This window comes from Apus apus, chromosome 1 (assembly GCF_020740795.1).
Source record: "Apus apus isolate bApuApu2 chromosome 1, bApuApu2.pri.cur, whole genome shotgun sequence".
Lineage (NCBI taxonomy): Eukaryota > Metazoa > Chordata > Aves > Apodiformes > Apodidae > Apus > Apus apus.
The window spans coordinates 140,809,907-140,832,611 of record NC_067282.1 but is presented as its reverse complement, the minus strand read 5'-3'; the positions used below and the strand labels follow the sequence as shown (position 1 = coordinate 140,832,611).

Genomic DNA, 22,705 nt, shown 5'->3' with positions numbered 1-22,705 from the left:
TTCTCTGAATGAGCTGTGACACCACCGAGTCCCAGAGTACAAGGCACTGTGCATCTATACTTTTAATTACTAAAACTGGTGGTGGTAAAGGCCTTGCAGCTCTGACCATGCACTGTTCTGCTGTAGTCCCCAAAGACACAAACCAGAAGTGGGTGAAAGCAAGGTGCAACATCAGTAAATTAATTCAGTGGAAGACCATTTGCATGTACTGTTGCCGATTCCTGCTCCACTCAGCCATCAGGAGCTACTTTGTCAGCCAGGGTCTGCTCACTGACATGAGGCTACCACAACAACACCCTCCTTGCTGTATATTTTGTCGCCATCCTCCCTCAGCTCTGTCTATAACGTGACAGTTTCTGCCAAACAACATTAGTGCATCAGCCACTTTTCAAATGATTGCTTCCCTGCTGGGTAGGGTCTCTTCAGAGTGAGGGGACAGAGACCTCAAGGCTCTCAGCTCCAAAGAGATTTTTCCTCTCTCCAGCTAGTGGTATTCCCTTAGCCCTGCTGATGAAAGACACAGATGTGTCTGCAGAGGAGCAGCTCTCAGTGCCTGCCTCATTCCCCAGAGCCCTCTTCAGCCAGTTTGATGTCTAAGTGGAAGGGAAGAAAATAAGCTGACAGTAGGGTTACCACCCAGATGATTTTCTGAATTGATTAGCTGCTTTTTCATAGGTCTCACAGCCATACAAACAGCAACCTCGTTGGATCTCACAAGCTAAGTAATGACCTTGGCTAGGAGAGCTCTGGAGAAAGACCGGCCATAATGATGTGCTGCTTCCCTAGGAAAGAGACAAAGGAAAAGTCAGAGGAAAACAACACGAAGGGAACTAAACAACAGCTGGAAATAAGCAAGGGAAATGCAGCTTGCAAGAGTGAGAGGAAAAATAAACACCTTTCAGCAGTGGCTTGGTTTTGATCCTAATTTGTATGTAAAGGGTCAGGCAGGCACGGAAAAGAGAGCTCAGACCACAACTTTTTGAGGTCATGGCTGTGAGTGCTGGGCAGGCTTACCAGCTGCTGAGGGCCTTCTTTGGGTGTGTTATGATAGAGGTGATATGGTAATAAAATCCAGACCCCTTCAAGTTGTCATGTGCTGGCCAGCCTGCTCCCACAGGAGGGATAGCTGGGGGCAGCATCACCAGCTCAGGCTGTCACCTCCCAGACTAGCCAAGCTGAGGTGCACGGGGCAAGCACCCTCCCTCAGGCTGGGCTCCTGCACCCCAAACCTGCCCAGCCGGGAGGTTTTCAGCTCGAGTGGGCATCATTCATGCCTCAGCCCTCTAGCCAGTGGCCACTGCCTCCCAGCCCTCTGTCCTGCTGCACACTGTCTGTCTGTCTGAGGTCTTGCACCCTGGTGACAAAACTTCTGGTGTGTGCAAACGGGAAGGGCTACTTTGGCTCTGCTTTGCCATCTGTGGGCAGCCCCACTGGTGGAGAAGCCACATCTCAGGCAGGGAGGGTGGGTGAAGTTATCTCCAACAGGACTGCACAGCACTTTGGAGGTCCATGAGTGAATGTTCCATGAGGAGTGTGAGCTTCACCTGCCTCTGGGCAGAGACAGGCCTGAGGGAGGGCTGCAACACCTCCAGACTACTGGTGCCACTGGGACATGCTCCACCAGACCCCACAGGGGTGGTATAAGATGGGTGAGCTGTAAAAGTAGGGAGACTTAGGCTGGACTCCAAAGGATTATATTACTTTGGATCAGATACCAAACAACTCTCTTTGAAGGGGAACAAACGGTCCAGCCTTCCTGATCTTTTGCTCCTGCCTCCTGCTGAAACTCCAGAATAATGCAGATTAGAAGAGGGAGGGTGAGAGGGGTGCTATGAAGTCTCATCTCATTGCTCTTTCCCATCTGTGCTGTGCTAGTCCTGCCAGAGGTTTTTATTTGACAAAAAAAAAGAAAAAAAGAAAAAAAAAAAGTGGAAATAAATCCCCCCACACACTATATTCCCTCTGCAAGTGCCCCACGCTTGGAGCTGCAGTCTGCTGCTCTCAGAGCCTCTAATTAGCTAAGCAGGCAAGCTGTCATTAGCCCCACCTGGGTCACTCTGCAACTGGGGAAAGAGAAGCATTAACCCCCACATGGCTCCAGAATGAATAGGTGAGAGGCAGATTCATACCCTGCAGCTGCCTGTCCTGGCAACAGCCTGGCCCTGGAGCCGGGTGTCTTTGGGTGGTGGCAGTGCTGGGAAGGATACCAGTGCCAGGATGGATGTCAGCACCAGGAGGCTGGGAGTGCTGACAGTGCTCCTCCAGCTCCTCCACAGAGTCTGACCTTCCTGCGAGGTGCTCTGAGCTGCAGATTTGGAGGGGAACTTTCTGGAAGTGGAAGAGGTTTGTTACAGTGCTGCAATTCTAGCTCTTCTGGGGCAATAAGCTCTTTGCTGGTAGTGTTTCCTGGAGTATATCTGTGTGGGAATGGAGGGAGGGTCTGGCATGATGGCTACAACTGCAGTGACCAAGTTTGGCTTGGCGCTGGTCTACTGTTTCATAGCCATAACTTTAGAGAGCTAAGCAAAACCAGCTGCCAGCTTAATGAAAAAACAACAACTTTAGATGTGTTTTTTGTTAAAGTTAGGGCTGAAGTGAGCACCCAAACTACTCCCTGTATTGTCATACAGGTATTTCTCTCCTTCTATGTCAAGGCTGCTGCTTGCTTTTTTTTTTTTCCCTTTTTTTTTTTCAGCTGTGGTGGTGCATCAAGCCCCAGTCTAGAGCCCAGGGTGCCAGGTACAACACATACATGCGGGACAAATCAGTCACTGTTTCAGATTGTAGTCTTTAAGTAAAGGCATGTCTACACTGAGCTCACCCAAAATGAGCAGGCAGAGTAAGTCACAAATAAGCGTGGTGTTCCTTGTTCAGTGAATTTAATTATTACTTTTAGGAAATTTGTACTCAACCATAGAAGGCATCTGTTTGGGAAAGGAAAAAAGAGGGGAATAGGAGCAACTGCTCTGCCTGCAGACAGGAGATGGTGAAGAACACTGCGTAACAGTAAGTGCTGAAAAGAAAATATGCCTCTGTCCTCTCTCTGGTACAAAGAAACAGCATGGGGCACAGCAGCTGCAGCAACCAACAGCAGGAAAAGGATGGAAAGTACTTAAAATACTTAATGACTCTGACCAAATCTTGGGGCTGCAGAGAAGTTCTGGCTTCCTCTGTGTTCTCCACCCTGCAGGTGGGAGGAAATTCAGGGCAGAAGAGGCCACAGTGGTGGAGTCTGTCATGAAAGACACCCATTAGGCATTACACTGGGCATACAAAAAAATATCCTATCCTGCTTCTTCTTCCTCCTTCGCAATCAGAGCAGAACAGTCAGGGAAACACTACCAAATAACCCAGGGCAGGATACACAAATTCTTCGATACAGGATAGCAACAGGACATGAAATCAGCAGGTGATCAGTGACTTCAAGTCACCCCCCAGCAACTGCTAACAGACTTTTTTTTTTTTTTTCTGGGGACTATTTCTCACCAGATATTGATCAAGGAGATGTCAGGAGTAGACATCACTGGCTGACAGCTGTCAAACTGAGCTACCTAGCAGTCTTCCGGGTATAGCCAGCAGGTAAAATGTTCTTTCCCAAACCCTGCCCTCTCCCCTGCTGCTTCAGATGAAGAGCCAAACAGTTGGCCTGAGCTGCTAGATAGCTCCTTCCTCAATAGCTTTGAGGTTTCCATGCAGTTTCCTAAGCAGAAAAGTTTAAAAGGGACAGTTTATATAGGTTACACAAACACACAGACATGCTCATGCACACACAAGACTCCTGACATTAGTAACACTGTAGGAATTTCTTGCCTAGCCTAACTACGAAGACTATCAACACAAGCAATAAAGCCAAAGCATGGCTATTAGTGTATGGAGTTTGTAGCACATAGTTAAGCAGACCTTGTAGCAAACAACAACATATTTGACAGTTAATTACAGCACTTGTTGCCTCCACAATCTTCCACCTATAGAATCTGAGGGCATTTAACAAAGCTTGTTAATAAAATTGCACATAACTGCAACTATTAATACCTTAATTTCACAGACAAGGACCTTGAGGCATAGTGATCACTTGTTCTGACAGCAGTTTGGACTACTAAAACTAATAGCATTAAACAACAAAAGAAATGTTGCTATTTATGCTAGTTCTTTCACTCCTGTGTTTTTTTTTCCTCAGCTGGAGCAAAGGAATTATTTGGGCTGGTTTCTCTTTTATTTCAAGTCATCTTCACTTTTCTTTCTGTCTGTTAATCTTCCCCAGCGTGGTCTTCAAAGTCAGGGTTGGGAATTTTGGCTGTCAGTTTGGTTTATATTTAATATCACTGTTGTAACAGTATCCGAATGTTTCGCTAAATTAATTTTTGCTTGTTTTTGCTTTCAACTTGACTCCTATGATGCTACTGCAGAACAATGGGAAAGAAAAATCAGTTGAGAAATGCACATGCTTTGGAAAGGTGAGGGTAGAGTTGTGATGGGTATTTAGAGAAGGAAATAAAAACAAAAGTAGAGAAATTTTGTCACTCTAAGCAGAGAATTCCCAGGAAACAGTGACCTTAGCTGGGGCTCCTTTCTGAGGCCTTAGGAATCTGAGCACACAGAACCAGAAATCGTTTAGATGGTCACCTCAGCCTAGAGCTCATGGGGAACCTGGTACTTAGAGCCACAGGGCTGATGGGCAAGCACAAGCTAAAGTTGAATGTCATGTATTAATAGGCCAGGTGATGGACCCAGGGGGGCAGAAGAGTTTGGAAGAGGGCTCATTCCTGCAATGTGCAGTGGCTGCTTACAAGTGTAATTTAGAGAACACCCAAGAGGATGTGTATTGTCATCCCAAACAAAGTCTTTGAGTAGGTAACAAAAAAAATTAGCTCTTCAGGTGATTGCAATGACCAGTGCCTTATTCTCTGTTGACATTGTTCCCACTTCCAACAAGGGTAGCAAAGCACAGTCTTGCCTGCAGTAAGTTACGGCTTGTGCCCTTGGGCCAGCAAAGACTGGAGGTTGCTGATGTGCCTACACTGTCAAATGTGAGTGACTGTGGCAAGGGCAGGCACACCCACAGTGACATGCACACCCACAGTATCTGCCAGCTTGCCAGCCAAGTAATAACAGGAGTGAGCATGCACATCACTGATGAACTAAATTCATGCTTGAGTGGGCGGGTCCAGCTCATGCTGACGCCTACGCTGCTGCCTCTTCACCACTGCTCTTCATATGCTGGCTTGGAGACACACTCCCCATCCCACCTCACTCTGAACATGTGCAGGAGGTTTTTGTTGGGTGGTGCCTCAGCTGGGTACAGCTCCATACATGTACCCAAAAAAACACCTGCCCTGCTCCTGCCTCTTCACAGCCCCCAGATCAAAGAACAGTGGACCTAAACATGAAGCATGGCTGGCAACTAAGCAATGCTTGGTGACAGCTGATGCTCTACAAAAAGAAGGGAGAGTTGTTTCTGTGCTCTTTGCAGGTTCTTGCCCAGAGAAGCAGCAGGACAGGCATGATCTTGTGGTGTGTGAACTGCACACTGTACATCATCCAGCCATGGTGGGTGAGAGAGCACTTCTCTGCCACATCTCCCTTGTGATGGCAAAGGCTTTCTCCTGTCTTATTGTTTCACAGAGACCACATGTGCTCAAGCAGTGTGTTTGGTGGAGAGCAGGTGTTAGCAGCCAGGTGGGTTAGGAGAAGGTGTTGTGCCCTGTCTGCATGTCTCAAGACGTCAGGACTGCTCACTGCCACTTTACCTGGCAGCTGTGGGCTGCAGGACCCATCTTGCCTCCGGAGGCCTTCCAGTGTCCATTCTGACTGCTGATCAAACATACAAAACATGTTCCATCCAGAAGCATCTCCGCAGTATGTACTAACAAGCCATTTTCCCTCCTCCCAGCAGTCCAGCTGCCTCTAGCATAGACTGTGCACAGCAGGGCACATTTCACCAGGGAAGGGGAAGATTAATTTCTCCTCCAGCTGAAGCTGCCTGGAATTGCTTTAAGACCAGCAAAATGCAATTGCTCAGGTCGTAATGTGCCCAGACAAGGCCAGAGGATTTTCAACCATCGGGGCTGACTAGGACCTATATACAATATTACTTCTTAGAAGTGGAAACTCTGTCCCGCTTCTTCCCCAGATTCTTACCTGTCCCCCAGCACCCTGCTACACTTCAGCAATGACTTGGAGGGAAGACTGCTGACTCTAGATGCACTTACCATGCTCTCCTTGGCCTCCCTCAGAGGCCTCCCATCCTGTAGATCCCTCCCATCCCACCTTACACAAGCTTGTACAAACCCAGCTTTCCCCTCGTGGAGTCCACATGCCCACACGCTCCATGTCTCTGATGGAGACAGCCCTAGTGGGGTGTTTGGGGTGACAGGAGGCAGTGGGAGGGTTTGCTATTTGTCTGACATGCTAGCTGTCTGATTTAAGTTCCTTAACCCCCTCAGGCTCAGCTGTGACTCACTGCTGGTATTTGATCATATTTTCAGAGCAGGATTAATGACGCTTTATTACTTGTTCACATAACGGACCAGTATCATCTTCAAAGGCCCATTCTTTGGAGGTGGAAGAAAGAGACATGCCCTATAATTTAGTGATCATTGCTTCTAAATGAGAAGGTTAATAGCTTGAGCACTTCATATTTTAACCCCCCAAGTCTTTTTCCTTCTCTAATTGTACAGCATAATGCTTTTTATTTCCATACAGCATTCCCCTGTGGGGCTTTGTCTAGATGTATAAATCAAAGCCTTGCTGCCACTTTTGAGGCTTGGGGGCAGATTCTGCCCTCACCCAGAGCATAAAGTGGGGTCACCCTCAGAGCTGCCAGCAAAGTTCCCCCATTTTGTCTGCCTATCGTTGGGAGTGTCCCCTGGGAACTGGCAAGGCAAAGATGGCCACTCAGATAATTGGCAGGATGGTTGGGTGCTGAGTACTTTTGCAAATCAGACTGTTTATCTAGGTGATTACATACAGCATGAAGTTCAAGCAGTTGATTTTTTTTTTTTTTAATGCCACGGTCTAGCGAGGCAGACAACAAAGTGCTAGCATACATCCCTCTCTTCCCAGCAGGAAAATGAGGCTTAGACATGAGGGTGAACCACGAAGGCTGGATGTGGGAACCCAAAACTTGAAAGCTATTAAGTGCAGAAGAAAGAATAAATCAGCTGGCCCTTCTCCCTGCTAACGCAGGTCTTTCTTCATTACATATTTACTTTTATTTTCATCAAGTCACAGGTTTAAAACAATTCAGGCGCTTCCATGGGAGCAAACATTCCACCACAGTCAGATCGTTTGTGGCAGGACCCTCATCTTGAATTCAGAGGAAAGCAGAGGTGAATTGCCAGAGCTCTTTGGGGAGCTGGGAACAAAATCCTAGAGGTTCCTCTGGCCAAGACTGTGGTGTATATATATATATCAGATCTCTCTTCAGGAGCCTATGGCATCCCTCTAGTCTAGTGTCTGACTGTAAGGAGTGCTAGCAGCTTGTATTGACATCCTATTAGCTTGGGAAACCCCGGAGCTGAGCCTCAAGTGATTGATGAAAGATAGTAAATGAAAACCAGCTGGAGGAGTCAAGGGATGACAGTGTCACTAATGGCAGAAGCAGGTCTTTTCTTTCCACTTCTGCACTGCTGGTTTAAACCGGACTAGCCACTGTCATTGTCTGGCCTGTCTTAAATACATCACATGGCCTAAGTCCACACCTCTCAAAGTCTCTGAACAGTAGAGTTGCCATGAAGGACACAAGGGCTCCATCAGACAGGCAGGGTTGCTTACCAGCAGGCAGTTGTTTAATCAGCAAAGAGACAACTGCCATGCAAATCATGTCCGGGAAGCAATCCTTTGGGCAGCTTCCTGGATTTAGTTTTAGATGTGTGTACAAAGCAGTATGCTGGGAGGGAGAACCAGGGAGTCTAAGGAGACTGTAGCCACGCACATTGCTGCTCCTGCTGCTCAGTGCACCCTGTGCACTGCAGTGTGTGTAATGGAAACAGCCACACTGCCTTGCAGCCCTCCTGCTCCCACTCACAGTGCAGTGCCCAGGCTGCATCAGACCCTGGGCAGGATCATTTCTGGGCTTGGCACCAGGCTGAGGAACAGGGATGTGCTTATGGCGTCTTGGAAGAATGAAGCTGGCGTGTGCAAAATGTAAAGTATCAAAGCATTTCCCAGACATGTAGTAGGAAGAGCAGCCTGATTGTCACCCCTTGGCCAGCCAGGCACCCTTCACCTCACCAGACACCACTACTGCAGAGGCTGGGGCAAGAAGGGGCAAAGGCAGGTCCTTGGCACTGCTGCCAGCACCTCAGGTCTGGTCCAATGCATTTCTGGCATTAATGGAAATAGTTTCTAAGGTTAATATTGTACTCCTGTGGAGAGACAGGCTTACCCTTAACTGATCAACAGAAAAGCTGAGTATCTCAAAACTTTCCAGTTATGAGCAGGACTGTTCTGGGAAAGGTCTGAAGATGACTAACTGAATTAGTCACTAGCTCTTTCACTTTGAGGCTTGGCACTTAAAATCCCTTTGCTCCATGAATCTGCCCTCCATCCCCCACTTCAAGCTGCCTACAATCACTTTTCTTTGAGTGGCTTGACATCCGAAAACATTTTGAATTTTTTCCATGGACCTTGTTCTCGTTGAAACCTGCCGGGATTATTTATGCCAGAGGAAGCGATCCTAGCAGTTCTCCTTGCACTAGAATCAAAGATGGGTCTAAGCCAGTTTAAATTGTGCTTATACTGGGTGATTTTAATTGAATGTACTTAACTAAGTAAGCCAGTAAAAGTGTAACTTGAACTGGTTCAGGAGCAGCTACATTAGAGTTCTGGAAATAAATAAATTTAGTCTTATGTCAGGAAAACTTTTCTCCAAGTAGGCCAGAGCTCATATTAAAACCATTACTGGGAAAGCCAAATGCCTGCCTTTGGTATTTATGGTAAAACTGTATTAAGTTCCTCCACCTCACTTAGAATAACAATGTTCAGCATGTATGTAGCGTTTCACAATTTCAAAGCAATGAACACTGAGATACCATGGTAATGAGAGCTGACAAGACTCTAGCATTAACTAATCAAGCCTCACAGCTTCCCTGAGGTATCTAAATATGGCCATTCCCATTTTATAGACAAGGAAACTGTATATGAATTGATTTCCTCAAAGGCACAGAGCAATTCAGTGAAAGAGCTGGAACCACAACTCAGTCCTGCTAATGTCTGAATGGCTTCTCAGCTCTCTGTGAGGCTCTGCCTTATTTCTAAGGCATGTGTCAGTATAACCTAGTGTCCCGTTCTTAGCAGGGTTTAGAAATAAATGACTTAATTTCTGTTGAGTGTTAGGGAAGGAACGGGATTTGAGTACCTCCCCAGCCAAATGCAGCAGCAGAGAGCAGAGGTACCGGTGAGGTTGAAAATGAAGGCTGGTGGAGTCACAGCAGGTCAGCGTTCGGCAGTTGCACTCACCACAGAAGCGGCATAGCAGGAAAAGCAACTAACAGGTGGGTGTCAAATGAAGTGCTGGAAAGGACTTCCTCAGCTTAAAGACCCGTCCCAGGTCTTGCTTTTCCAGCCCCCACAGCGGCTGCAGCAATTGGTATGCACACAACCACGCCATTTTTAAATTTGCATGGACTTAGTGGTGTACATCAACACTGAACCTGGCTCAGAAACCTCCATGGGGAGCTCAGCTTTGGCACCAGTTCTGCATGGAAACCCTCTTGCTCTGGACAGATAGGTACCCAGCAACACCTCTTGTAGCTGTGCGAGATCAGCAGCTTCAGACAAAAAAATCAAGCGTCCCCTCAGATGGCGTATTTAGGCCCAGACTACAGAAGGCTGATTACAACAAAGAAAAGCCAGAGCAGCTTTGATACCTTTAATCCTCCTCGAAGAAGGTGTTGAATAGAGACCTGAATCATTATGGGTTGTAAGCAAAATGGTCTTTTAATTCCCCTGAAGGAACATCATTTTTCTCTCCCGGAGTGACTGATGGGGAGCTCCTCTAGGCACAGAGCACTGCCCTGCTGGGAAGCATCCTCTGCATTTCATCTGGGGCTGCCCCCTGTGCCTGCCTTCCCTCCACGGCCCTGCTGCACCTGAGCCGAACCAGCTCCGGCTGCGGCAGTGAATCCCAATGAGCCTCTGGCCGGGAGTTTGGAGGCGGTCTGTAGGAACCAGGGCTGGAGCACACAGCGTGCCCATCAGCACCCCTGCTAACTGCTGGTCTGGAAACAGTTAAAATATCTCTTTGTTTATGCCATAGCACTTCTGCCTGTGGAAGTGGTGAGGATGGCAGAAGTAGGGACAACAGACCTGGAGAGACACGAAAGTGCTTGAGTTTGTGTGTTGCTCCCCTCTGCTTCCCACCAGGGTTTCCAGGGCAGATCGCTCACTCCCCATCTTGTTTTGTGGCCGTTCAAGCCAGCCCATGCCTGACTCATCTCTGCCAGATGTATGGAGCAGTGCTCAGCAGCAGCTGTGAGCATGGCTGACCACAAACGCACACGTACATAGTGGGCCCCTCTCAGTGCTACTCTTTGGGGAAGACTGAGAAAGATCCAGATTCCCTGGCTTTAAATCTGTTGCCACATATTATCACTCGCCTGCTGATTGCTCTCTAGGGGGCAAAACATTAAGTTACAACCTGTGGTTTTCAGCCCAGACGGATTAAGAGCAGAAAATCTGTTGAGACCTAAGGTGTAGATCTGTTGGTTTGATAGGTAGTTCAGTAAAGGACACAGGAGAGGAGCCATGATGGAGGATGCTTTGCCACACCAGTGCTAGCCAGGTTCCCAGCAGGTAGATGTTTTTTGACTAAGAGAGCCAATACCAGCTATAAATGGCAAAATGTTGGCAGTTTTCTGCCTAAACTGATGCTGATAAGTGTCACTGCTGGTTATGCTTCGTGGAAAGAGCGGCTGTACTCCAGTACCGTGAAATTAGTGCTGCTTTCCAATAGTTTGCTCAGCTGAAAATAGTGTCTTGAAGTAACTCGCAAAGAGCATCAACCGGTTTTTCAGATGCTAGCTCAGGTTTGCAGAAGTGACTGCTTTCACATTAACTTGTACCTTAAACGAACTGAATGTGTATGTCCAGGAGATGAAACAACCACTGCACACATCCTCTCCAGCATCACAGCTTGGGTCTGCATGCCAGAAGTTGGAGGATACGTTCTGACCAAGCAACAGGTTCTTGAGCCTCAAACCTATGTTGCCCATGACGCAGGCTGCAGGAATCATGGAAAACGTTGTGGTTACTCAAAGCTAAAAGGAAATGTTTGTCCCAGCTAACTCTGCAGCCCTGTTTATGTTAGCTGAAGTTTAAATGTAGCTGTACTGATACCATATACCCAACTTCAGGAACAGACCATATGCAAGCTAGTTTGCTGCAGCACAGTGCCAAATAAGTGAGAATGCCAGCTTTTCTTGTGCTACTCCTGTTCCCAAGTCCTGCCTCCCACGCTTTCGAGCATTGTCCAGGCAGATCCTGTTCTCTCTCATGCCTCCACTCAGCAGCTGTTGTCTGTGCCCACCAATCTCTTCCCTATTCATTCTCTGCCTTAACATCTGTCTCTCCTCTTTATTGACTCCCTCATCTTTTATTTTAATAAGTTAAATTTTCACATTGTTAGGCTGCACAGACCTCACATTTTGTACTTCCCTCATCTCACCTACTTATTCAACCCTGCAGGATCCCACTCACCAGCAGAGCCTCCTTCCTGACCTTGCATTTCTTACTTTTTCTCTTACTTTACATTTTTTTTACTTACTCCCTCCCTGACTTTATAATCTCTTTCAGCCACTCCCCCCTTTCCCTTTCTTCCTCACAGCATTCCCACTCCTTCCACTCCCTGAGTGTTTGTGACTACTGACTTTTCCCTTCTAATCAGGAAGCAGATGCATAGACTCCTCCAATTCCCATCTCTCACAGCATTTACCAGTTTCTCTCATCCCCTGCTTCCCTTCTGTCTCTCTCATCCGACACGGTCTCTTGACTACACCCATGTTCTCTATTCCAAATCTGTTTTCTTCTCCTTCAGCACTTCCTTGTCAAAGAAACAGGACTTATCTTGTTGTTCTACTCCTGTTGGCTTTCATGCATCTTACTTCAGCCCCTTGTGCACCACTGCTGTCCTTACTTATAAAATCACAATCAGTGATTCAAAATAAGTAATTCTCAAAACCCAGCATGGCTTTCTTTTCTCAGCTCTCTTGGTTTAGTTAGAGGAAGCAAAAATTTTCACCTGCATTCACACCTCTTCTGTGATCCCCTCTGCTGCCTCCATGGCCCCAGCCCCACCACTGCCCAGAAAAAACTGTGATCTCTTTTCATTGTATGTGCCTCAGTTTCCTTGACTTGTCTGACTCAGAAGGCAGATTAATGTACTAAGGCCAGATCCCTGATGCTAGGTGCTCCATTTTGGTCTTTGCTCTGTTCATGAAGGCTTTTCAGCCACACTACATAAACCAGAAAATCTCTTTGCTCAGGAGGCCTTGAAAAGAGAGCAAGGAACTTGAGGATGAATCAAAACACAAGAAGTCCTAGAAGACAGAAGTGGCTCGGGGTGAGAGCAGGAGGCTAAATCACAACTGTCTTTCACTTCATAACTCAGAGAGCAAAGAGAAGCAAAGGCCACTGCTTCAAGTACTGAGATTTGCTAGTGTTAGATTATCAAGGAAGGTCAACATAAACAAGGGAGCAATAAACTTCAGATGTGGTAGAGAAGGGAGCTGAAGCAATTAACACAGCGACATGCAAAAGTTGCTTTGGGGAAAAAAAAAAAGTTGGATTTAATCTATTCTTAAATTGTTTCTCCTGAATTAGGAAAACCTGCACCTTCCAAAGCCCTGTGCTTCTTGAGAATTTGCTGCCAGTGAGAACAGAGTCTGAGGTTTGGCTGGTCCTTCTGCAAGTTCTTTGAGTCCTTACAAAGGAAAACTGCAGGTCTTCCTGTGCCTAGTTTGTAGAATGTTATAGTGGGGCTTTAGCTTATAGCCATGAAGTGGAAACACAAGGAAGTTAAGTGGGTTCTTTGGAAGAGATCCTTATGAATGTTAATATCACTTCAGCTGGTGAGGAGCTGAGCTGTACCTGTCTATAACCCATTCTCTTTCAGAGGCAGGCTACAAGAGGTCTACCTGTCATTAACCTAGGATTACATTTAAGCTTTGCCAAACTGAGCACATATTGCAGGTCCTTCTGGAGAAAGCAGAAAGATTCCCGTCCTCTTTTTGTTTCCAGACAAAATTATTTGTCATACAGGATTGGGGACATTCAGTCCCTGCATCTCCTGCAACATTTTTATTTCCTCTTGGCACTTAAATTTGGCATTTTTCTCAAGCAAATGAGCTCAGAATTCCAGAGATGACCTTGAACAACAAAAACATGAGGCTTCCACTTTGTCCATCAGCCTCAGAGTTCTTTCTTAGCATGGTTCTACATGGTACAAGCACTCAATTTACAGCGACTTTGGGAAGGAAGAAAGGGAAAAAGCACAGAAGGTGGGAGAGGAGTGTAAGTATGGAGGGCAATGAGCAGCTTGGATTAGATATTGAACTGAAAGATCGGTAGGTAGAAGTCCTACCAATAGCCCAGAAAAAAAAAATATCAAGAGGAAGAATATAGCATACTGGGAAAGGACATTCCTGAGAGCAGGCTTTAGTTTTGGTAAACAGGAAACACATAAGCAAAGATGCTTTGGAAGGAAAGAAGTACACACATTTGTGAATGGAGATATTAATCAAAGAAGAGGAAAAGCCATATTGTAGTCACTGAGTCTTTACCTACTTTTGAACAGCAGTGGGAGAACAGAGATTTTTGTCCTTGAATAATAAGGCTAAAGAAGTGATTTGAAAACAGTCTAAGAATGCGGCAAAGTGAAGTAACCCTAAGTGATCATGGGCAGCCCCCAGCGTTTTTCCCTAAAAAAGAACAATGTAAGAGGAAACAGAGTCCAACAGAAATAATGGGGACGATAGAGGGAGCCAAATTAATACCAAAAAATGTTAGGTAAAATTGGGACCATAGCTCTTCTGACAGAAGGAGAGATGGAGAGTCTTCATAAAGGTTCTCAAAATCCTTAGTGGGACAGAGAGTGGGGATGCCACAAAGCTATTTGACCTAATGTCAAGAACAAGCAAAGATGCAGCCATAAGATAAGCCATGGCTGGGCATTACAGGAATTCAGGGAGGAATGTCGGGACAGAGCAAGAGAAAAGTGCCCTCCCCTCACATGTCCAGAGGACAAAAAGTTTGCTCTGTGGAAGAGTCAGGCATTAAGTAATACTGCAGAGGTCTGTAACTGGCCCAAAGGAAAGTGTGTGAGAATTTGTCACTCCAAGACTCCTCAGGCAGTGCTATTGGTATTTTATAGCCATCCTATGTGTTACTAAAGTACTGTAAGTTCGCCTGGGTTCTCCTCTTCAGCAGTTACCATACTGTAGCTGGAGCGGGTTTAATTCAGTGCAGGCAGACACAAGACACAAAAGATCTGATGCTGCCTTGCTCAAGATCAAGTCTTGGAGTCACTGTGCCTTGAAACAGAGTCAAAGTGTCAATATAACATATTGGCCTCCTGCAAATAATAAATTAAGTCAAAGGGTGTTGGGGAAAAGAGACACAAAGACTGTACTTAAAAAGGTAACTGATAAACTGATTGAACAGTGCAACTTTTGGCAAAAGCCTTGGTGGGGAAGGCCTTGGAAATCTATGCTATGGGTGTAAAACAGCAAAGAAGAGTGAGGTCTGTGTCTGGGAAATGATATAAGAGGCCTGATGTTACCCCTTATATCTTACCAACTTTGCCACTCCATTTCTCAAGTGGTCACCCATGGTCCCCCAACAAGCACAGCAGCTGTCATGTCAGATCAGCCCAGTAGCCCCCCTAATCCAGTTTTCTCTCTTCAACAGGTGCCACTCTCTGACACTTGAAAGAAAGGTGCAAGAAACCCCATAGTGGACAATCATAGAATAACCTGGCCGCAAGGGAGGTTGCTCCCTAATCCCTCTCCACCAGCTAGTGGTTGTGTTGTGCCTTGAAGCCTGAGGATTTATATCCCTTCTAAAATGTATTTATATCCTGTCTAATGTGACCATGAATGTTCTCAGTATCCATATAAATGTCTAATCCTTTTCTGAATCCTGCTAATCTCCTGGCCTCAATGAAAGCTCATCGTAACAAATGCCATGTGTTAATTATACACGGTACAAATATTTCCTTGCACCATTTTAAATTTGCTTCCTTCCAATTTCACTGGGTATCCCATGATCCTGCAATATGAAAAAGTGCAATGAAATTAGAGCTTGTTCATTCTTGCCAAGCCACACTTCTGTCTCTTGATTTGTTTCTTCTCTAAACTAGCTGTTCCCACCCTTGGCCAAATCTGTTAGGCAGTGGCTTAGGGCACAGCACAGAGTTTATGCCTTCACCTTATTCCCTGTTGCCAAGTTCATTTTGAAGGACAACAGGGAGAGGAAACCCTGAAAGTCTCAAAAGTACATGCTTGAGATTGCAGACTGTGAAATCAGACTGCTCTATGTCAGCTGGTGTTAGCTCAGCAGCGACAAAGCGACGCAGACTGATGCCACTGGCCTCTCCCTCTCTGATGCCTCCAAGTCAGAGACAGAACAGGACATCTGTGACGTGGTTTCCCCTTAGCCTTCTGCAGATGCTCTTCAGGCTGCCCTGAGAGGGGAGATCCCACCTCCCCTCCCACCCCATCTCAGGCATTTCCCTGCTTCCTTGCACACACATGAGTGAGCACCAGGCAAGACAGCTTGTCCAGTCATTTCTGGACTAATCGCCCTCAGCCCCATCCTGAGTTCTCAGCGTCTTCACTCTACTGTCCTGCACTAAGCCCTCACATTCGTGAGCAGCAGCCCATCACCCTCAGCCAGTCAGAGATGGCACTGGAAACAGCAAGGGAATGTAAATTGTGAAGGGGGGAGGCTAAAGATGAGGAAGTTAACCAAACAAAGGAAAAGGTTAGGAAAAGTGGGACTGGTGCAAAAATGTCCCCAGCCAAATGAAGGCTAGAAGGAGCAGAAGGAAGTCCTAAACTGTGGTTAAATCCCAGCTTTGCCAAGGTTTCACGAGAGGTAGGAGGTAGACCCTAAGCTGTTGCAGCTCTGCACAGTGATACTTTGCAATCATTTTTGAAGCTGGACTACAGAGGCAAACTGAGAGGCTGTGAAGTGATGCAGTGACAGCATGCAAAGCTGTACCAGCTGGGTGTTTCGCTGGACCTTGGTGTCTGGTCAGGGCAGGCCATCGAAAGAAAAATAAATCCATCCTCACTTTTGCTGGACGATTTTCCATAATAGATTTCAAAGTCGGAGAAGGGGAGGGACTGGGTGTAGGGTGAGACGCTGAAGCGCCTCAGGGCAGAAGTAGGTGTCTCGCTCCTCGAAGGAGCAGCTGCATGTGGAGAACGAGAAGTGCTGCCTGGGATCCCGCACACGACAATACAAAGTGAGAACAGAAATCCTGGAGGGTTCCCACTCGGCGCCAGCCCCAGCAGCTCCCTGAGAACACCAAGGGAGCGCAACACCCCGGGCTGCAGCTGCAGCCGCCCCTGCTGCTCTGCCAGAGGGCTGCGGCTCCGTCCCGGGCAGCCTGACAGCCAGCCCCGCTGCCCTCAGGAGCGGAGCGGGAGGGAAGGGGCTGAGGCGGGCGACCCCGGAGGCGAGAAGCCCGCAGGCAGGGGCTCCTGGCTCGAGGGGGACACCTCAGCCGCGATTCGTCCCGCCGCCTCGCTCCGGCCACGGGGTGTGCGGGCACAGCCGGGCCGGGCCGGGCCGGGCCGCCCCTTCCCGCCCCTTCCCGCCCCGGCCCGCGGACACCGGCCCCGCCCCCCCCCGCGGCCCCGCCCACTCCTCGCTGACCCCGCCCCCCCGTGGGCGTGGCCCGGCGGGCTCGGGGGGGGCCTGTTGTTGTGATGAGCGCCGGCCCCGCCCCCTCCTCGTGCAGGGCCGCGCAGCCCCGCCGGCCGCCCGGGCCCCGCCCCCCGCCTCTTGTCCCCGCCCCTCCGGGCCCTTCTAGCCCCGCCCCTCCCCCCCTCTCGCCTCCCCATTGGCCCTCCAGCCCCGCGCCCCGCCCCTCCCAGCGCGGGGCCCCGCCCCTCCCGGCTCCCCTGGCCCCCCAGCCCCCTCCCGCGTCCCCAGCCCGGACCCATCTGTTCCCGGCGGCGCCGCCGTTTCCCTGCAGGGCGCGGGGAGGAGGAGGATGGGCCCGGGCAGCGGCGGCGGCTGCCGGCGGCAGGGGCAGCAGCAGCGCCCCCGCCGGCCCTAGTGCCCCCGCGCCGGCGCCGAGCCGCCCCATGCGCGGGCGGCAGCGAGGGGGCAGCGCGGGGCCGCCGGGGGGCGGCGGCTGAGCGGCGTGGCGCGGCGCCGGGGGGCGGGCGGAGCCGGATCGCCGAGCGGCGGCGGCGGCACGCAGCCGCCCGCGGAGTGAGGGACGGAGCGAGCGAGCGGGCGGCAGGCAGGCAGGCAGGCAGCCGCGGGAGATGTGCCCGGAGGAGGACGGCGGCTGCGGCGGCGGCGGCGGCGGCGGCGTGGCCGGTACCGGCGGCCCCGAGGCGGCGGTGACGCTGGACGAGCTCCGCTCCTGGTGGGAAGTCCCGGCCATCGCGCACTTCTGCTCCCTCTTCCGCACCGCCTTCCGCCTGCCCGACTTCGAGATTGAGGTGAGATCCCGGCGGCCGCTGTCCCCCCCCGCGCTGCCCGCCCCACCGGGCAGCCCCCGGCCGGTTCCCGTGCCGTCGCGCCGGCCCCGCTGCGCTCCCGCCGCCCGGCGGGTCCCGCAAGCCTCTCCCCGCTCCCCGCGCCGGCGGGCGGTGTGGCCAGGGGCGCACCCCCACCCCGGCTAGCCGCGGGATCCCGGCGCGATGCGACGCGGGGTCTTCCCTCCGCTCGCGGCAGATGCAACAACTTACTCGTCCCTCCCGGGCGCGCTCGCAAACTTTCGGCGCGCCCGTCCTGGGGCGGCGGCGGGCGGCGGGCAGCAGGACCCCCCGGCTCGGGACCCGGCGGGGCGCACGGTGGGGCAGCCTCGGGCGGAGCGGGGCCGGCAGCCGCCGGGCCGCATTGTTCCGCCGGGGCCGGTCGGTGTCCTCACACAAAGGTGGTGGTGGCGGGGGGGGGGGTGGTGGTGCTCGACACGGAGCCGGCGGTGGGTCCCCCTGGCCCAAAATGGTGGCGGCGACTGGAGGGTCTGGCCCGAGAAACCCCCACTTCTCCCGGGGGTACCCGCAGCCGTTGCGGGGGGGGGGTCCCCTCCCCGCTCAGGCTGTGCCCAAGTGGTCCCTTTTGTTGGGGCAGTGGGGTGTGGGGAAGGGTCCCCCCACCTGGCCGGTGTCGCTGCGGGGTGGGTAGGCGCGGAGGGTCCCCGAGCCGGGCGGCGGGAGGTGCAGCTTTTCTCCCGCACCCCAGGCCGGGCTGCTTGGCGGGGCACCGCGCCGCTCATTGTGCGGCTCCGCGGAGGCTGCGGGGAGCGGCGGTGCCTGCTCTCCGCCTCTGTCCCCCGCCTAGGGAAAACTCTCGGCTTTCGTCCCTTTCCACCCATTTTCCCCAGAAACTTTCTCTTGCTTTTTAAAAAAAATTATTTATTTATTTTATTTAAATTATTTTGGGGTGCGTGGCTAACGTTCCGTAAATATTTTGTGCTCCGGCTACGAATGTTACAAACAAAGTGTGTCCTGGTAGGAAATCTTTTGTACTTGCTGTGAAAAGCTATTCTTGCCAGCGCGTTGGCAATAAACGGGGTGAATAACGTGGTGGCGTGTGTTTTTTAAAGACAGTAATTGCCCCGTGAATGCGAATTCCAAAGATGCTTAAAAGTTCAATGGGATGCGCGAAGCCCTAAGGAGCAAAACTCCTCGAGCAGGATGTGAATTTCTGAAGAGGGGGAATCCCTTATGCGGTGCGAAATCTTGAAAGGGGATAAGGTCTCTCAATGATGCAACTTCTTGCGACAGGGAACTCCCCTCCCCCTCCTATTGATGCCAAGCCATTAAAGGGAGAGGCTCTCCGGGCCCAGCAGCGCAAAGTCTTGAAGGAACCTGAATTTACAATGATAAAAGGGCCAAGGCACTAGCCTTTCACCTTTGGAGGCAATTAGCATCTGGCTTGCTTCACAAATGAAGTAAATGTGGGCTCCCCTTTGGTTCCAGGAGCACGCTTAGGGTGGGGGAGTTAACATCACTCGGAACAAATTAACTTGCTTTTTTTTTTTTTTTGAGGGAGGGGGGGATGTTGCCGGGCACGAGGAGTGCGTGCGGGTTGTTGCTGAGGGTGTTGCCGGGTGGAAGCAGCCCTCCGAAAATGTCCCCAAAAACCTCTGCGCGCCTGGATGGCCTGCAGCGCTTGGCAGAAGTGGGTTTTTTAAGGATGGTGTGCTTGTCCGAGGGACGCTGGAAATCGCAGTTCCAATCGGGATGCTGCGAAAGGGCGGATGCAGCTGTCAGAACTCGGCGTCCCTCAGGCACGCAGGGTAAATCTCCTTCCCCGGCACAGTGTGAGCAGCCCCGCGCAGGCGGTTTACAAAAACTTGGTGTTCCTTGAAGCTCACCATCTTGTTACCCCTTGGCTGCCGTAGTCGTTCCCGTCTCATCGCTGGTTTCGGCGGTATCTGGGAAGGGCACTTGGCACAAAGAGCTTGCCCAAAGAGTTCGTGGTTTGAAACCATGGCCAGTGAAGGGACTTTTTTTTGTTTGTTTTTTAGAGTGCTGCTCTGTGTGATTTTTGGGTTGTACTTTATTCAGCTGCATAAAGAAGTCTTCTCTTTGATACTGGACCTGGTAATGCTAGTGCCTGTTTTGGTCATTTTACTGCTGCCTCTGAGATGGGCTTTGAGCTTCAAGGGCATCTGTTTTAACAGAGGTGGCCATTCTAGGGTCTTGGGGAAACAAAGACTTCAGGTAAATACGAGGGGAAAATAAAATCTGAGCCAGACACGAGAAATTGAAACTGCGGTAATCAACAAATGCCATTTTCTTACTTTAGCTTTGGTTATTATGAGGAGGAGAGGTGTGTTTTTGTGGCTGGCTGTGAGCGATTTGAGAAGTTACTGCCCCATCCCTCAGAAATGACCGTGCCTGGTGGGTAATCCAGGGGTGAGTGCCCCAGTCCACTTGGATGCAAAGTAAAGCAGGTGATTTGGGTCAACCTTTTTTCTTGGGTGTGGAAGCAGAGATGGAGATCTGGGGTGGCTCACCTGGGAGGGTTTCAGCTGGAGGGTGGTCACACTCAAACTTGTGAGCTTCGTGGCAAATGTCCATCTGACTGTGTCTTGTATCCCTGATGGATGGCCTTACTCTGGACATAGCCAGCTCTTCTTTGAGGACATATTTTCTCCTTTTTCAAGAAGGGCCGAGCTCTTTTCTCATGTTAAATCCTGGTTGGTGGTTTTTGTTTTGTTTTGCTCTTTTCCTGATACTAGTGTATCTCCAGTAGGGAGTGTGGTGCTTAACTCTTACAACATTGCTACAAAAAGTGTAAGTTTTAAACAAAACTTGTAACAAATATGCCCCTTCTTCTCCCTCCCCACAATTTTAGAGAAGGGAGAGGTTAGGGTTTCACCGATACAGTCTTTGCAGTTTCCAAAGCAGACAGAAGCTCATCTTCCAATATGGTTTTTCGTGGGTTTCTTTTTTTTTTTTTTTTTTTTTTAATAAAAAAAGCCCTGTAGTTATCTTTTGTTTTTGTTCCCCTTCCTGATTTTTTTTTTTTTTTTCCTCTATGGTGAGTCTGCCCACAGCTAGCTGGAAGGCTCTGTAGGGACAGGCCATCTGGACCCATCCCTCCTGTGCCGAGCCGATTTGCTGATGGTATTTGAGAAGTTTGGGAGCTTTGGTACAGGGAGACAGCACAAAGCTCTTTTTTAAAATATAGATGTATTTCTTCTTTCTATGTAAATACAACCCTTTCGCCCTCTACTTATTGGCCCAAAAGAAAGTGAAGCTTCCAGATGCAGGGCTGCCAGCAGCAGCTGGATGTCAGAAAACCTGGGAAGGAGATGTTTTATTTTTGCTGGACCGGTGCATAGTAGCCAGAGACTATGGGGAAGGGGTGTCCAAAACTGAAAGAAAGAAGAGCATCCATCAGGCCGGGCCCTGGGCATTGTTCGGGGAGGGGGTGGATGCAGCCAGCCCCCATGCTGGCTCTGGCAGATGCAGGCGCCTGATGAGGCACAGGGCTCCTCTTTTCAAATCTCTGCCGCAGCATCACCCGGTGATGGACTCAGGAGGGGTTCAGCCACTGCCAGCAGGTCAAAAGTTCAGTGGGCCAGGAGCGGGTGCTCCGGGACATGTTCGGCTCCACGATGTGTTTTTACGTGGATCTCTGAGGATGGCAGAGAGCGCTTCTGCCTTCTGGGGTGGGTTTTTTCCTTCCCTCCCCCCCCCCTTTTAAATGGCTGCCTTGTCGGCCATCTGCTGTACAAAACTTTCATGCCACTTCAAAAGTGGGTTTTTGCTTGTGTTTGTTTGGTTGTTGTGGCTTCTTTCTTGGTGGTTTATAAAAATCTGCATCGAGTGGGTTTGTGTTTACCTATTCCAAGAGTGCTCCTGCAGGAGAAGGTCTGTCTGTACAGGATGTATCTCTTTTTTTTTTTTTTTTTTTCTTTTTTAGTGCCTTGCCTTGATGGACAGAGAGGATGCTTTCCGTGGTCAAGTTAGTGCAAGTGATGATAGGGAGTGATTTGTTTCCTTCTTCAAGATGGGACTGTAATGTGGGACACCCCTTGTGACAGTGTCTCCTGGCTATGTGCCCTCCCCTCTCCAGTTGAAATATCCTCCTGGCAGCTGCAGGGATTGTTTGTGTTGAAAATATTAGGAGGGTATTTAACGTTTTCAACTGTATTTCAGCACAACTTGAAAACACTGGACAGGAGCCAGCGTGGCGCGGCCACCCAGCTCTTTGGCATGTGCTCCCAGGAGCTGTGGGCTAAAAACATTTAGGAACTTCTGCCCGGGTAGGTCGAAGGGAGGTGACTTTCCAAAACGTGCTTGAAAATAGTCAAAACATTGTTGTTAACATAGTTTATTTGGAAAAGGGGAAAAGCCACATTACACAGGGAAAACATAAATCTTTTCCTGTGGTTTTTAAAAGCGCCTTTGGGCAAATTGCCTCTGCTGTTAACTTCACTATGGCTTTAAGATGCTTTTCCTTGCTTCTTGCCCCTTCCTAGCACTTCGGGCTCTGGCTCTACCTTTAAGTACAGTCCTACCCACAGACAGGGCATCACTGCTCTTGCCCACCTTTTTCCTCCTGTAGTGTGGTATTTGCCACGTCAGTTCTTGAACAGGCACTTTCTCTCAAGAATACGATGTGGCTGTTGAAAGCCCGTGGATGCTACTGCTCCCATGGGTTCCCCAAGAGGAGAAAGGGTGTGGAGAGAGGGAGAGCTGTGCTGTGGCTGTGTGAAGGAGAGAGCAAAGAACAGAGGGTTGTTCTGTCTGTGCAAATCAGGTAGAGCTTTAAAAGAAAAAGTATTTTAAAATGTACTCAACTCCATGAGTGTTAAATTTTTAATAAATAGGAAAATGTAAGGACAGGAGGACCTGATATGCCTTGACCTCCACTGTCCTGTCATGTTAGGTTCAGCTGAAGTTTCTCTGTGGAGCCCTCTGGGTGGGTCCTTTATGATCTGTGACACAAAAATGGCATAACCTTCCTGTTTAGTCAGTGGTTTGTATGGAGTTAATTGCAAAGG

At 49.6% G+C, this 22,705-nt stretch overlaps 1 protein-coding gene across 2 annotated transcripts in view; it reads left to right on the top strand.

Moving 5' to 3' along the window:
- The first annotated feature begins 17,405 nt into the window (after positions 1-17,405).
- Positions 17,406-22,705, top strand: part of LOC127379777 (chromatin remodeling regulator CECR2) — a 99,482-nt gene continuing 94,182 nt past the window's right edge. Inside the window, exon 1 of one of the 2 annotated variants that reach the window (XM_051607894.1) lies at positions 17,406-17,678. In XM_051607894.1, coding sequence (XP_051463854.1) covers positions 17,499-17,678 — 180 coding nt within the window. In that variant the 5' untranslated portion in view covers positions 17,406-17,498. The remainder of the gene's footprint in view (positions 17,679-22,705) is intronic. The other variant, XM_051607904.1, reaches the window with a different exon arrangement.